General features: G+C 41.1%; 1 protein-coding gene across 2 annotated transcripts in view; it reads left to right on the forward strand.

The window, feature by feature from the left end:
- The window catches only part of SH3PXD2B (SH3 and PX domains 2B), a 110,573-nt gene that overhangs the window by 70,369 nt on the left and 24,150 nt on the right, over positions 1-16,054 (forward strand). The window contains exons 5-7 of one of the 2 annotated variants that reach the window (XM_063120606.1): positions 3,054-3,145; positions 11,495-11,520; positions 14,212-14,247. In XM_063120606.1, the coding sequence (XP_062976676.1) occupies positions 3,054-3,145; positions 11,495-11,520; positions 14,212-14,247 (154 nt within the window). The remainder of the gene's footprint in view (positions 1-3,053; positions 3,146-11,494; positions 11,521-14,211; positions 14,248-16,054) is intronic. The other variant, XM_063120607.1, reaches the window with a different exon arrangement.

The raw sequence follows: 16,054 nt of genomic DNA on the forward strand, positions 1-16,054 counted from the left end.
TACATGGCTACTTCTCTCTTCTAATTAATGATTACCAAGTAATAAAGCTTGCACTCTTCCTGGCCTTCCAGCTACTGGTACTTCATTGTGCATTTGCTAAGAGGCAAGGGTAGATATGGGATAGAATCGCTATGAAGCCTTTAGATAGGCAAGCCCAGCTAGTCATGTTTTTTTCCTTCTTGCAGTGGTTTCTGTTACGAAAAGCCTGGGAAAGTCATATTCCAACTAAGCAAAAAACAACCCCTAACAAAAACAAACGACAAATCATGGAGATTGCTGTGGTTTGTGGCTATATAGCAAATGCTAAGCATTACAGGAATTAGTTATAACCACGTCCTCTTCAGAAGCTGCCTAAGCAACAATTGCTTCTCTTTTTTGCTCTCCCAGGAAAGAGCAAGAAGCGTCATTTCCAAAGATAGTCCTAGAACCTCTGTTTTCAAGGTTGCATGAAGGGCAGCAAAAAGCTCTTCCAGTCAAGCAACATCATATTCCAATAGCCCACGCTGAGATAATTGCCTCATAAGGAACAGAAGAATTGGCTATTTAAGTATCTGCAGTGGCAGCTGGTGCCCATTGGGGCTGGTGGGGTGGAGGGTAGGGCAGCGAACAGTAGGCAGAGCCAAGGGCAGCATTCTCTTGCACAGAATAGGGGAATGCAAGCAAATTAACTCTGAGATCATGCCTGCAAAACAGAGGGGGGAGGGGGAGAAGGCAAAACGTAGGAATCATAATTACCTACTGGCTGCTGTGGTGTCTTGAATCCAGACTTGATGGGCCTAGAACAGTAGCTGTCTGTTTGCTTCCTCTGTGCCCATTCAAGAATAGATGTTTAAAATATTAACTCCCACTGATTGGCTATGGGTGGCAGTTTCTGAAACATTTCTCTCAGTCCTGTCATATATGGTCATGCTCAAATTATCGAGCATGACCATATATGACAAACAGCCAGAATAGTCCTCTGAGACACCTGGCCTGATATATCTGTTGCTGGTGTTTCTACTGCTACGTCTGCATCAAGAGGTGGAGAAGAAGAAAGGTGTGTGTACATGGCTCTGCTCCCCTGTTTTGCGCATGCGCAACCTGGAAGGAGAGTTGTTATTGAAAAACTGTGCATGGTGACGCACCTGTGGAATAATTTTCCTTCCTTCGTGGATTTTTAGCTTGCTTCTGCCCTGGGGAGTTGGGCAGGGGTGCCCACTGTGAATGGGACAGGATCAGGGACACAGGTGGAAGTATCCCCACACACTCCTGAATATCTTACAAAAGTTGCAGTATCACCAATTTTTAAAAACTTGAAATATAGGTATAATTTAGATTAGTTCTTTTTTCTTTTTTAAAAAAACATGCTTCTATAATCCAGAAACATTGAAATTAGAAGAAGAGAATGTATATTATGTGCACACTGTGTGGATGGAGAAATCTAAAGATGAAGTTGAAGTTGTAGTTCTCTGTCAACTTACTCAAGATTAGTTGCTTCTCTTCAGCAAGGTCCTTAGGAATGTTTGGTGCTTAATAGGTCAAACTCACCTCATTGCTTTGCTTAGGAAACATAGCTTGAGAAATAACATGTGGTGCTTCCAGAAGGGCCCACATCAGGCACTGGAGCAGGAAAAGCGGCAAATTGCTCTGCTCTCCCCATCTTGCCCCTGCCAGGAGAGCCCACCACTTTTTTCTATTGTGGCGGCTAGAGCTGTAGCCTCTGCCACCCGCCCACTGACTTGGTAGCTTCTGCCTTGTGCTCCAGCCACCCGTGGTAGGGCTCCTACAAGCTATCCTGAAAGTCTGATCCTGGCCAACCTCTCCCGGGAGTTTACTGGACTTCTTGCAATAGTTGGGTCACAAGACAGGAGCAGCATCCACACTGACAGGAACAAGCGACCGGCTGAGATGGCTGGCCAAGCAAGTGAGCATGAGGGCAACCAGTGGGGAGGAAGGAACACATACTGGAGTGGGGCGGCAGCACCCCAAGAACAGCGGTAAGCTAGCCTAGTGGGTCGGAGAGGCACTGCCCCCTCGCCTGAGGTGGAAAGGTACATTGGGCTGGGCCTGTTTCCACTTGTGACTCTCCCATGCATGACCACCACTTCTTCCGCCATTTTTCATTCCAGACAAAAAATCTGTTAAGGAGGAAAAGATGGAATAGCTTCTCAGTGTCTTTTCATTGGTAGTTCTAGGAGCTGAAGTATCCATGGACTATTGTGAGGCGAAGGGGATAATGTATCACAGCATAACTGATGGATTGGTTTGTTAATGGACCTTTAGCCAGGAGTGTTACAGAAATGCCTGTTTTTCTTATAAGGAAGAACCAGGATTTCTGGAGTTGCTTCTCTTCCCAGTTCTGCTGCTGATTATTACAGATGTGGTGGAATGCTGAGGGAAAGTAATTTAGGCTGGGGAAGGTTCTTCTGTTTTTGAAAACAAACTGTGTTTTAGAGATGATTTTGCTTATACAAAACTTTGCATTCCGTACTTTTACCCTTCAAAACTCTTTAATCTGAATATCCTCCTCAAACATCCCAAAAAAATGTAGTGGCTGAAGGACTGAATCAGGGAAGTTCTTGATTTCATTCTCAACTCTGTCATGATCTCACAAGGTCACAATCTTCACATCATTTTCATAGTTTTAAGAATTAGGAGATGAGTTATGTCACTTCATCCTAATCCCATCCCAAAAATGTCTAGCAGCAGATGATGGAACTTGTATCATAAAATTTCACCCAGTAATTGCAATTGCAGCCACAATCACAAAAAGTATTGTGCATTAAGTATTTGGATATATCCTTGGCAATACCCTCAGATTAACTGGAGTGCTGTTTTGAGGAAGGTTGTGTGGAATGTTAGCAAAACACGAGAAATAAATGTGCATTTATTTTGCTAAAAACTGATTGTACAGAAAATCTTTGATTTGTGCTGTTAACTTTTTTACATGCAGGCAGCATATTGTAGTAGTGATGGACCTGAACTGCCCACACGCCGGTACAACTGTTTGCACCCTGAATGATTGGTACATCAGCTCTTCATTTTCCAAATGTGTGTGTGGTTTTATTTTTCAGGCTCTGATCCAGCTGCCGCCATACATCTCTCAGTGTGATGAGGTCCTTCGGTTCTTTGAGACGAGACCAGAAGACTTAAATCCCCCCAAAGAGTAAGTTGGCTATAAGCAGCTTACACAGCTGCACTTGGGAGATAGAGAAAGTAACATATGCAGTAAATGAAAACCCTATTCTTAACAACCTCTTCCCACGCATACATTCTGTTTAGAAAAATTAAACAAAGTACAAAAACCACACACATCAAGCATGTGGTCATATAATATCCATTGTATGTAGAAAACAGACATCAAATAAAACACCGTAATGAAAATAAATAAATAAAACAATTTGAGGATCAGTTAACAAAAACCACATAACTAGAAGATCAAACAAAATGCAACCTATAGTACATATTAAATTTACAAAAACAAACTATTAACTTTCAAAGAGCCTATTCTTGAAAATCAAGTTATACATACAGCAACATCATAAAGATAACAGATTGTGAGAGGGTAGTATTATGTCTGGCCTCAATATGTGGACATGTATTTAAATCTTTAGGGAATATTTTGCTTTTCTTCAGGGGATTCTGTGGGTAGCATCCAGTGCTGCCCACATGTTAGCGTGAGCCACAGCAAGTGCAACAGGAAGGTATGGAATCCTGAAACAAATAGAAACAAGAGGGACAGGTCAGCAGAGCTTGCAGAAAGAACCTACACTGACCTGTCCCATTCTGGAAACTAGTGTTTTTGTTCATTTCTAGGATTGATTTAGGAAGTGCTACCTTCCTGTTAGCCATCGGTCCTGCTGGTGCAACAGGAATAGCAGGAGTGCAGCTATATGGGTTAGCCATCGAACAACCAACCCACTCTAGCTTATTTTCAGGGTGGCTTATGATGTTCAAACTGGCCTACTATGTCAAGAAATGAAGTGTCGCTATCTTTTTTCATCCCTTGTGCTTCATGCACTTAGCATTTCACTTGGGCTTCCCATTCAAAGTTTTACCTGGTATATCAATAGCAGAGATGGGTCTTTTAATTATTTTGTCACTGCCCTACCCCATTCCTTCATATTACTTTTTGTATGGGCTCTGTAATACCAACTAGCAAAATGTAGTTTTCAGTGCCTTACAGCCTATAACAGATTTACTCCAGAAGTAATCAAGAGCAAAAGGCACTTTCCTGTTGCCAATTTCTTAAGAAATTTATACTGATAGACAGCAACCACATGCTTGTGTTTTCCATTCAAAACAAGAAATGCCTGCAGTCTATCTCTTTTCCTTGCATGATGCAACACTTGCCTTGTGACTATGAGCTGCTTGTGGCTAGAAGCCCTCTTCTTCAGCTCTTGGAGTGTAAATATAAAACATTAGTACCATCTCACTGGAACATGCAATTATGCAAAGAGATAGATTGTGCAAGTTGAAATTAAGAAATATTGATATTTTTAGGGGGATGAGAACAGGGTTATTTTGTTCTCTATGCCAGAACATGGGGCCTTTCAACACCCAAGTTGTCTGCAAAAAAAATCAGCTGCTCTCTATCATAGGAGGGAGAAGTATGGTTTAGGAGAGGCCTTATATCAGAGCCTGCTCAGACTTTATTTTTAATATGGGAGGGTCAATACAGTTATAGTAGGTGTCAGTCTCAGGTATACACATCCCTGCCCCTAACCATGGAGCTGGACTGGAGAACCCTCATGAACATAAATGCTTGCGTGCTCCAGCCCAGAGTGTTCCTTTCTCTTCATTTTCTGGCATCTGTGTGTCCTCTAGCTCTTCACATTCTTTGTGGGGACTTAATACTTGGCCCTTCCTGGATTAAACTTCTGATCTGTTCTCTTTGATTCCAAATGGCCTGCATTTGCTACAGCCTCGGCTCAGACTCAACTCCCCCCCACCCACCCACCCACACTGATCTTGCTCTTGTTTCATCTATTCCTTCAAAAAACTAATATCTCTCCAAAATCCTATGAGTCCAATCTTCTGAAGTGCTACTGCAGTGCCCTTGTATGGGGATATGCCTCCTCGAAACACTTCAAAGGCCCCTACAGGTGACTGTTTTCTGACTTTCTTGCGATCAGCCTCCCCTTTAGATTTACTCTCCCCTTCTTCTGTTGGTAACAGAATTGTTACGAGGATAAAATGAGAGAATTTTGTATACTCTGTCCTGTGGTTGATGGAAGTAGGACAAATAAAAATGCAATAAACACTTTCTCATGGCACCCATTGCAATAATGATTTTACAAGTTTTCTTTGAAATGATGAAGTCTGTTGGAAACTCAAAATCAAGATGAGCTTCTTAGACTGTAATCCTATCCCCACTTACCTGAGAGTATGCTCCATTGCACTCTGTGGGATTTACTTCTGAGTAGATAGGTATGGGATTGTGCAGTTAGTGTCCTAAGAAAACTCTTGTCCACACGAATAATTTTTATATTCCTGAGCAAGCAGGTTGTATATGTACGTGCTTGTGTCTATAATCATGTTAGGGTGAAGCTTAATTTGTATATCTTGACATTAAGATAATATTAATGGGGGGAGCTCTTCTCTCTGTGCTTTACCCTTTGGCTAGAAAGAAATTAGGAAAGAAGGGATTTACCATTCTAAGAGTGGCTTAATAGATTTCTCTTGGATGCCAGAAGTAATCTGCAGTTGTGTCTCAAGGACATCTCTGTTGTGTTTCATGGCCCAGCTGGAATGCTCGAGGGGTATTTATTATCTACAATTCAAAATGTTAATTAATAAAAGTCCTTGATGCTCCTCTGGAGGGACTGGTGAACAGTTTGCCCAGTGCTGTGCCGCTTGATACAGGGCCAGCCTACCAATCACAGTATGAAACCTGCGATTATGCAGCTTGTGGTGTTGCATCTGGGGCTTGGCCGGATGTCCTAATTCATGGACGCGATAAATAAACACTTCCTTTGGGGACCTTGAAAGGGAGCCAGGTCTTGCAGTAATGGGATGCTGCCTTTCCATAAATTATCAAATATATGGAGGGGGAGGTACAGATTACCATGCTGAAAGCCAAAAGTAGCAATCATTCTGACAATACAGTCCATAATATTACTGTACTATATCTATACTTTGGCCAGCATGAATTACGCTCACTGCTTTATTCATACACTTTAGATTATTATACATTTAGCATCCAGTCCCGATCTTATTACACTTTTTGGATAAAGTTTGCATCCGTTCCAAAGGGTTAGTTGTGTTAGTCTGTTGTTGAAAAAAAAAACACCAAAGATGCTAAAGGATCTAAAGCTAAATGATGTAAGCTTTCGGGGGCTAGGGCTACGTCATGCAATGCATCTGAGGACGTGGGATTAGCCATAAAAGGTTATGCCATTTATTGCATTGGTGGTCAATGCTAACAATTTTTAGAAAGTTCATTATTTTAAGTTTTGCTCATCAGTAAACTCAGTACAAAACACTCCAAAGACCTAAGCACAGATATTGTTGCTGTAATAAGTAGACCCAATTCTACTTTACTGTACGTATAGGTACTATGAGAGGTAGGCTTGAATCAGGATAAAGGATTTTTTATTGCACTACATGTGTTAATACACTTACCTAGTTCCAAGATATAGGTGTCATCATCAGCAACTGTACTATGAATGGCCACTGTTAATGACATGATGGTCACTGTCAGTACGTTTTGCATTTTTTTTCTTCTGACTTCACTGTTTATAATTCTCTCTTCCCCACTATTATTATTATTATTATTATTATTTATTTATATAGCACCATCAATGTACATGTGTACCTGAAACTCTCAACATTTCACACATCTGATATAGTGAACTATTATAGTCCACAAAAACTTATGCCAGAATAAATGTATTAGTATTTAAGGTGCCACAAAACTCATTGTTTTTATCAGGTATCTCTCTCTGGTGGGGGAGGGAACTTAGTAGAAAGAAGGAGCTTCTGCACTTATCAGGACAAAAGGCCATTGCTGAGTCAAGGCATTCAGCTGCTAACGGTCCTCAGCCAAGAGCCTTGAGCCTTCATTGCACAAGTTCTAAGTGGTTATTAAAACAATCTGTTCTATTCGACCAGAGAGAAGCAACAGACAGAACAGATTAGTCTCCTTGCTGGCTTCTTGTTCATTCCAGGAAACGTGTCTCGCAGACACCCATATATCATAGTCATCTGTGCCCTGGTAATGTTAAAGAGGGCAGAGCTATTGCTCTTAAAAGATCACTATAATTGTAATACGCTGTGAGTTACGCCATGGCGAGGGAGGGAGATGAGGATTTTTTAAAAAAATTATTATTATCTACAACTGCATCCCTTTCAAGAGGGGAAGCAAGGACTGAGATGGAATGTTCCTGACAAACATATTTAGTGGCTTATCTTGTCCTTGGTGCCTTATCTATAGATCTGCAGTATCACTGAGTAGGAGGCCTCTGGGAGTTGTGCACTTTGATTACACAGCACCAGACCCTGCCTCTGGAATGGATGTTCAGAATTTCAAACATCACCAGCGTTTAAACTTGAAATATGCACAGTGGGTTGACTTATTAGTTGATTAAGAATCAGTGTTTACTTATGCAATAAGTTAATTAGCTACATTGTTCTCCTAGGTATATATGTATCTTTTAATCGGCATTACATTATAATAAAACATGTCCTATTCCCGCCCCCCTGCAAAGAAGTCCTTTCAAAATGAGGATTTAGAGAGAGATGCCTTGTTTTAAATAGTCTCAAGTCCAAATGTAAAAGATGCAGAGAACATTAGGTGCAGTGGTGTGGGTAGGGGGGCTGGAAATCTTAAGAGGTACAGTTGGTCATCCTCTTGCAACCACACTGATTTAAGACCAAGTTAATCCCTGTTTAAAAGAAATAGATATTGATGAATATTATATAATTCAGTACATCAGAGCATGCACACAGCATCTGATCCTTAGCAGTAAGCTATTGTAGCCTGTTGCCAAACACTTAGAATTAAGGAGCAGAGTTTCCTTCTAGGACAATTAGCAGGGCTCTCACACAAGCGACCCCTCTTCCCTCTCAGAATTACGCAGGTTCCTCATTTCTCTTGACACTAAGGGAAGTACTCCAAATGTGTTAAGTTGTTTTAAAAATCATTTAAAGCTAATAGGAGTACTTTTGTACCATGCTGGTGCTCCATACCTGTTCACTTTTCACCACTGATTAGTTGTAATGGTAGGAACTGAAACATTAACTGGTTTTCATTTAAATTAACTCTATGTTCTGCTAGGCAAGTTCCGAAGAACATAACTGCTACCATTTTTTCTTGGGAGACACATGTCTATGCATGTCTGAAACCTACTTTCAGGGAGTAAGCTCTTACGTTATGGATTGTGAGTGTTTGGGGAGAATCTCATGCTAGTACCAGAGGAACTTTTTTCCGCTATGGCCCTGGCTTTTTCCTGTGGGATCACATGCTGTTGTCACTTAAGTGGAGCTGGCTGAGAAACTAGCATGTTTTACTGTCCTCGTTTCAGCAGTATAATAGGTTGGGGGACATTTTGTGGTTACTATTGTTAAACAATTGGTGGCCAAATATGTGCAGATTGCCTGGAGATCTACTCATAGATCCAGAATTGCCTTCTGCCCACCCCTATTATATAGGATACTTGGAGATACATGGTTAGATGAGGGCTGGAATTGCTTCCTGCAGCCATCATGTGTGCTCAGAGCACTGCCAGGAAATCTGAAAGAGAGAGCCAGCTGGGACAGAAAAAGTGTTTAGCTAATGCAATTAAAAGGCCTTTCTTTAGGGATACTTTAAATGTGACAGCACTCATGTGAAGGCTGCCAAAAAGTATTTACCCATCTAAGTGCTCTCCGTGCAACTGGCATTATGTCTAAACGACTGTGATCACACACAAGCCCATACATGCACAGCCTCTCTGCAGGGTACCATGAAGGCTAGGAAATGTATAACTATTATGCCAGTGGGAGACATACTTTTTAGTGGCCTCTGTATGGCCGCCACCAAGTCTAAATTGTTCCTTTAGTGTGCTAAATTTGAAGCATCTGACTAATAATGTCAAATCACTTTAGGGAACAATTCTCTGCATGTTTGCACAGGAAAAAGTCCCACAATTTTCAGCATTGCCCAGTCAGCATGATTGACTTGGGAATTCTGGGAGTTGTAGGACTTTTTTTATGTCTAACCATGCATAGGATTGCACCTTCAGTCATTTTCAAAGCAGTACAAATACGGACTATATTATATGTTTTCACTATCAATAACAGAGAACATAATTGTATTCTTAAGGCTCTATTTATTCAGCACGTTTGGAAATCTGCTTAATGAGAGAGGCTATGCCAGATGTGGCTTTTGCAGACTGCAGGGTTCAGTTACAGGCCTTTTATGGACAATGCCTCTCTTTTCTTGATAAATGTTCTCCAAATATCCTGGGGTGCCTAGAAGCCCAAAGATGGTACCGGCATATCTGTACTGAGTAAACTTTAAAAGTCCCTTGTTAGTACCAGCTAGGCTAGCACTGACTTTGTTATGGGATCACTCCTTCCTCTATATCCCATTTTTCTAAGCATAATGAGATGCATGGGGAAATGTTGGTTTTGTTGCAGGGTTTTCCTATTTAGGGTAAATGGCTAGATTCTGTAATTCTTTTATGGCTGCAAGTCAACAGAGAGCATTCTTGGATTTATCCCGTACCCCCACCGAAATGTCTCCTGAAACATCCAAATTCATGTAACATCCTCATGTTCTTTCACTTGTTAGCCTTCCTCAGGGCTCCTTATGGGCTCATTCCACATTGCTTCCTCCAGTTGCAGAGTGGGATGATAGGCAGAGGGGAGGAAGCCTCAGGCTGCTGCCTTGTCTGTGTTCTTGTTCTTGGTGGTCTGCTCAAGCCAGGAAGGTCCCAGTAACAAAATAAAAGTACAGTGTTGCTTCCCCCTATCCTTTCAGATAGGAGGGATATAGTGGGAAAGAGATGGAGGGTGATGTGTTGCACTTGATACATTTAGCAGGTAAGGATAAAAAGGCACCAGCCTTCAAGGCTTTGCAGTTGTTCCCCGAACTCCAGGAACTCCCCCCCTTTTAAAGGTAGGTTCTGCAATTTGTGCAAATTATGTCCAAAATTGTGCAAATTTGCCTGTAATTTGTGCAAATTGATAAAATTCTGAAAACCCAACTATTTGGGACTGAATACAGGAGAAGACTCTGTCATGTACATCCTCTTCCAGGACTATCTGGCACATTTGGAATATACATTCACCTCTTTGCCATGTGTGTTTTCTCACAGAAAATTGATAAAGACCACCAATTCTGTATTCTTTGTGATTAAAAAAGTCTTGTGAAGCGAACATTTGTTACTAGACTAAGGCGCAATCCTTTGTATGTTTAGACAGAAAAAAGTCCTACACTCGCAGTTTTCCTCAGCCAGCGTGGGTGGCTGGGGAGTGCTGGGAGTTGTAGGACTTTCTTCTGTTTAAACATACAAAGGATTGTGCCCTTCACTGCCTTCCTCTGGAAGGTGACTCAATAGACAACACCTTCAAAATGTCATCTCCAAGAGTTCAAACATGTAAGGCGGAAATCAGATGACCATGCAAGTAATGGTCGCCTGCGTTTTCCCTGAAGCTACTGGAAACCCAAGTCAGTGGGGAAAAAACAAAGGAGGTGGGGAGGTCCTTAGCAAAATGCCCTCTGATGGACCCCTTCTCCATTGATTGGCCCTGGTAGGTTTATCTGGTGGTGGTGGGCAGAAGTGGTGGCAGCAATGCTCTGAGTAGTGTCAGCTGACTGGATCTAGTTGCTCCTTTGATTTCCCACAATGCCTTCAATGGTGGTGATGCTCTAGACCAGGGATTTTTATAGGGACAGGGCACTAGCATCAGCAGTTGAACCTGTTGGGATTCTGGGGTCCCAGCAGCTACCCAAAGTATTGGCAACAGTCCTGAGAACAGATACTTGCCCTGTTGTAGCAACTTGTAACAAGTGCTTTGTGGCTCCCCCTCACCTCTGTACCATTGCCACCTTAATCCTCTTTGGTCTCTTTCCTCCATAACTAATTTTCTTAAATTAAGGCAACTTTTGTTTTGTAGAAGTTATTCTCCCTGCTTAAGATCTAAAGCTCCCAGAAAAAAAATGCAAGCAATCTTTAAAACAAACAAACGACTACATCATATAGATGTGAGTAGTAACCATGTGCAGGTGAGCAAAGGAACATGATTATGAGGCAGAAGAAAGGGAGGTGAGAGCAAGGGTAACAATGGACTCATTCTGTAGGGTTTGTACTGTTGCAGAAGGAAGGGAAGATTCTCTGAAAAGGTGAATTCGCATCAATTATTGTATTGTCAAGCTAGTTTCATAACATAATGCAGAAAGTGAGTGGCTAGATCACAAATTACCCAAAGTCTGCAGTCCGGTTTCCTCATTCTAACAACTTTCAGCCAGATAGACTGGGCTATTACATTGTCTTGCTCATCAGTTTTTTTTCCTTCTTTTCCTCCTCAGGGAACCAATTGGAAAGAAGAGATCAGGTAATGTGATTGCTTGTATTCTCTCTCTCTTCTTATTTCTGCTTTTTTGATCTGTTATGAAATTATTGGAATTTGCCCACAATCATTGACCCAGTACAAAGCTTGCGTGAAGCGTGTGCTTCGACAGACCATCTATAGGGAAGGAGATTAGAGGAGTCTGTCTTGACGTGCTGCACTTTGAATTTTGTACTTCTATTGTCCCATATTTCGTTTCTGCTACATTGTGTAGGCTAATGCAAGACTGAGGTACAAGTGTCAAAAATATATTTTGTGTGTGTATGTATTGCATTATTATATGTTTGTTGCATACAGTGGAGGCCTTTATTCCAAACTCTTATGAGTATCTTATCTGGAAGACCTACATACTTATTACAGGATATCATAGTAGGAGACACTAGGCTGACAGGTATTACCCAGAGGACCTTTTCTTCTGCCGCCCCCAGACTGTGGAATGGCCTGCCGGAGGAGAATCATCAGCTTAATAGTCTTTTAGCATTTAAGAAAGTTATAAAGACTGATCTCTTCCGGCAGGCCTATCCAGAGGCATTTTAGGATGCTTTTAGGATGCTTTTAGGAAGTTTTAACAACGTATACTATGTTTTTAATCAGTATTTTATGTACTTTATACTTACTGTTGTTCCCCGCCTCGATCAAAATGGAGAGGCGGGTAAGAAATAAATGGCTACAGTGCTACAATGGAAGATTATTGTTCCAATCTGTTTGCAGCTAAGGTTGTCATTCAGCCAGAATCTTATTATTCATGCTTGAATCTGGCTTTGGGTCATGAAGCCTGGTAAAACACAGCACTTGAAGATTTTTTGAGAGAGAGGGTGTCAAGAGTTACAGCAAATCAGTGATGCACATGTAGCACAAAAGCGCATGCTAGCATCTCTTCGTAGGAGTGGACCCTCGACTGTATTGTTTTCTAAGTTTTGACATGCAGAGCAGGTAGATTATGTAGTACGCTGCAGATGTGTTTCTGCCTCATTGCTGCATTGGTCCCCAGCTCCGTTACAGCACAGCTGGAGCTGAATCCTGCCCATGCTGCCTGTCATCTTCCAGTGCACCATCTAACCCAGTTGTAACATGTATGGTGAGCCTGTGTTTTTTTGCTTGCAGCCTGTTTGCCTCTGCCTGTTTAATGATAGTTGGGGCCTGCAATAGAGGTGCTGTAAGGCAGCCTTCTGCAACCTATTGCTTTCCAGATGTATTGGGCTGCAATGGCCGTTCTGACTGGAGTTGATGGGAGCAGTAGGTCTGGAGGTTCCCATGTTAGGGAAGGTGGAAAGGAGAGAGTGGGAGGAGGAGAGCCTATTGGTGGAAGCGGAAAGAGAAAAATACCTTCTTAAAAGGCTTTTTATTTTGATCAGCAACCCAAAGTCTGGCATTCATCATTGTAAACATTAGTACGAGACTGTGTTCTGGGCTACTCTCTTTCCCTTGCATTTTATTGCAAAGCCAGCCAGCTAAATGTGCCTTGAGTTGATTGCTGCAAACCAAGTTACTTCCCAGGGCAATACTTCCTGGAATAATTTCACAGCAAGTTCACCTTTAAGTTTTGGTCAAAGGAATATAACCATGCTTGTTTTCTGTAGCAGGTTGTCGCTAAACATGCAAATCTTTCTGTTTTGGCTCTAGCTGGTTGCACTCCAGAACACCAATTCATCAGGAATCCAGTCTTGTACAGCATTTTAAAAATCTTTTCCCTAGACCTGTCTGCTTGCTTCAGTTTTCTTATTGTTGCAAGTGCTACTATTTTAACTCCTGGCAGCCTGACGAGATAAATAAACTTTAGAATAGGTTTGTTTATTCCTGGTGTAGAAATACCATTCAGCTTAGTTTCTTCAAAGCTCAGATGGATCAGTCTCTCTGAACATATTCCAGTTCGTAAATACATCAAACACATGAAGTAGTGATGAATAGAAATATTGCTAGTGATACCAAGTGGCTGCTTCACAAGTATTTACAAATAACATAAGAAGAAGAAGTAGATAAAACATTGGGTTTTCTACCTCTTTTTATAACTGGTTGTGATTTTTATCTACTTGTTCATGTGGGCCATCTAACGGGCCCTACTTCATCCTATTTTCTTCTTAACTTACCACTCATGTCTTGAGATTTTGGAGTTCATAGGGGGCCTGGAGATGTATACTTCCACCCTTACAATAATGTAGCTTATTTAGAATAAAGTTTTGGGTGCAGTACCTGTTGGGATGTCTCCCTTTGTTTCCACCATGGGAAAAGATTCAGAAAATGTGTTCATGTTTTGTGTGCTCAACAGATAAACAAGGACCCTTGAGGAGATGAAGGGGCAGTTGCCCCAGGTCATATAAATAGCCAAGCTCTCTAACAAGTTACAGCAGGGAAAATAGAACCAGTTATCTATTTGTTTGCACAAAGCTTCCCCTCCCACTCCCCCCCTTCAAACTTTATTTTGTACTGCAGTCCTTAGAGTTTCCCAAAGCTTGCTGATTCCACCGTCTTGAGCGTGCATAGTGCTGTTGTGGCTATGTAAGAGTCTACACTTGGAGAATGAGCTCACTGTTGCTATATATGATATCTTCCCTCAACTTGAGGAAGCGAAATGAGACATTTTTCTTTGGTTAATTATCCCATTACCTTCACATCTTTGTGTTTCTATTCTTAAACCGCCCTCATTGCCTTTCTCCACCATTTTTGTTCCTTCATTAGGATTTATCCAGAGAACGGCTTCTTTTCTCCTGAGAGGTAGTAAAAGCAGCTCATTGCTTGGACCTTGCTTTCACATTTCCTTTCTGTTGGGTGACACATGCAGTTCCTCTTGGGCAGTCCAGGCACCGCTACCTTGCTACTGCTTTGTAGGGTTGCTGCTGCCCTCTGGATAGGGGATGGTGTGTGTGTGTGTGTGTGTGTGTGTGTGTGTGTGTGTGTGTGTATGTGTAAGTTGATTTTAAAAATTCCCATTCAATAGCGCTGTGAATGAGCTAGCAAAACCCACACTGGGCTGGTTTATGTCTAGCTAGGTGGCAACTCTGCTGCTTTGCTGGTGGTGGCCTTAAGCTTTGATGATAGACTGGGAAGAAAACATACAGTGGGATTAATGAAAAATAAGTTGAGATGTCTAGTGGCTGGTTGTATTGCCACATCTGTCATGAATGAGTAACCATTGCTCATTTGCACGCATTCATTTAAATATATGCAAAATTTAAAACTTCACATTTACTAATGTTGATTGTGAACATTTTTTTAGCAAATAAAAGACTAAACATTTAAATGGTGTAAAAAAACTCTTTCTGATCATTAGCTTACTTTCATATACTTCAATAAATGGGCTAGTTTAAAGGTGAATAAACTACTACAAATATTGTGGAGGGTGTATTTATAGTGGCCAGTGGCCATAGCAAATGGTAAAGATCATGGGCCTATAAACCATGTACAGTTATTACAAATAATGAAACTTAATGATGTGTCAATCCTACTCAAGCTTCTTAATGGAATCAGGAATTATACAAAAATTATATACAAATTGGCTTCTTTGAAGGGCAGATTTAGGGGTTCGTTTTTTAAAAAAGATTGTGTTTTAGTGTCTAAATCTTAAGTGTCTAAATCCTCCACTACCGCCACCTTCCGTCAACTATACATATATTAATATTTTCATATACGTGCCCTTCCCACCCACCCCGCCAAATTCTGAACTGGATAATAATTTAGGCTTGTTTGCAAATAATTGAAGACTATTTTAAAACTTTCCTGTAAAAACATCTAATTACATTTCTTTCCACAGAAGTTAAAGGTAATATGAATTGGTGCACAGGACTTCTTTAGTGAGGGTCATAGTTACAAAGCTTGTGAAGGAGTTATTAACATATTCTTGTGCAGACCTATTGTTCTCAGCAGCCCCTTCCCTAAATATATCAGATGATACGTTGATGAACAGCAGTTAGGTTAAATATAACTTTCCCACTCTAACAAAGCTTATCAGTAAATGAGATTCATATTAACGTTCCTCATAGGACTTCTATTTCAGTTCATAAGTTCTGTCTTCCATGGTTTCATGGGATATTTTTCATAGGAAGATTGAGGGGAGGGAGATCAAAGCTTGCTTCAGAAGCCAAATTGGGCGTAAATCTTCACTCAGACTAGACTTGACCTTCTGGAGAGAACATGATCAAATAATTCATGAAATTAAGTAATCAAAGTGAAAAATAACGCTGTCCTTGCCTTTTTGAGTGGATTCTCTCTCTTTCTCTCTCTCATTCTCTCTCTCTCTCTCTCTCTCCATTTTCTCCCCTGTACTTATTCGTTTCTGAAAGAAGTGATAGAAAGTATTGTGTCTGAGTCAGCGTACTAGGTTTTATGACTGTGCAGGACAATCTTATGAACAAGCTTAATCAGAGGAGATCCCAAGCCTAGCTTAGCAGTTTTAAGTTGGGGCATTTTCTAGTTTTAGTTAGACCTCAGTCATGTGCTGGACCCTTGCTCTTGCACTCAATGGGGCTATTGTATCTCTTTTCTGGTGTCAGGTCACCAACTCTCAGATCTATTTAGCACTTTT

This window comes from Elgaria multicarinata, chromosome 3 (assembly GCF_023053635.1).
Source record: "Elgaria multicarinata webbii isolate HBS135686 ecotype San Diego chromosome 3, rElgMul1.1.pri, whole genome shotgun sequence".
NCBI classification, from domain to species: domain Eukaryota; kingdom Metazoa; phylum Chordata; class Lepidosauria; order Squamata; family Anguidae; genus Elgaria; species Elgaria multicarinata.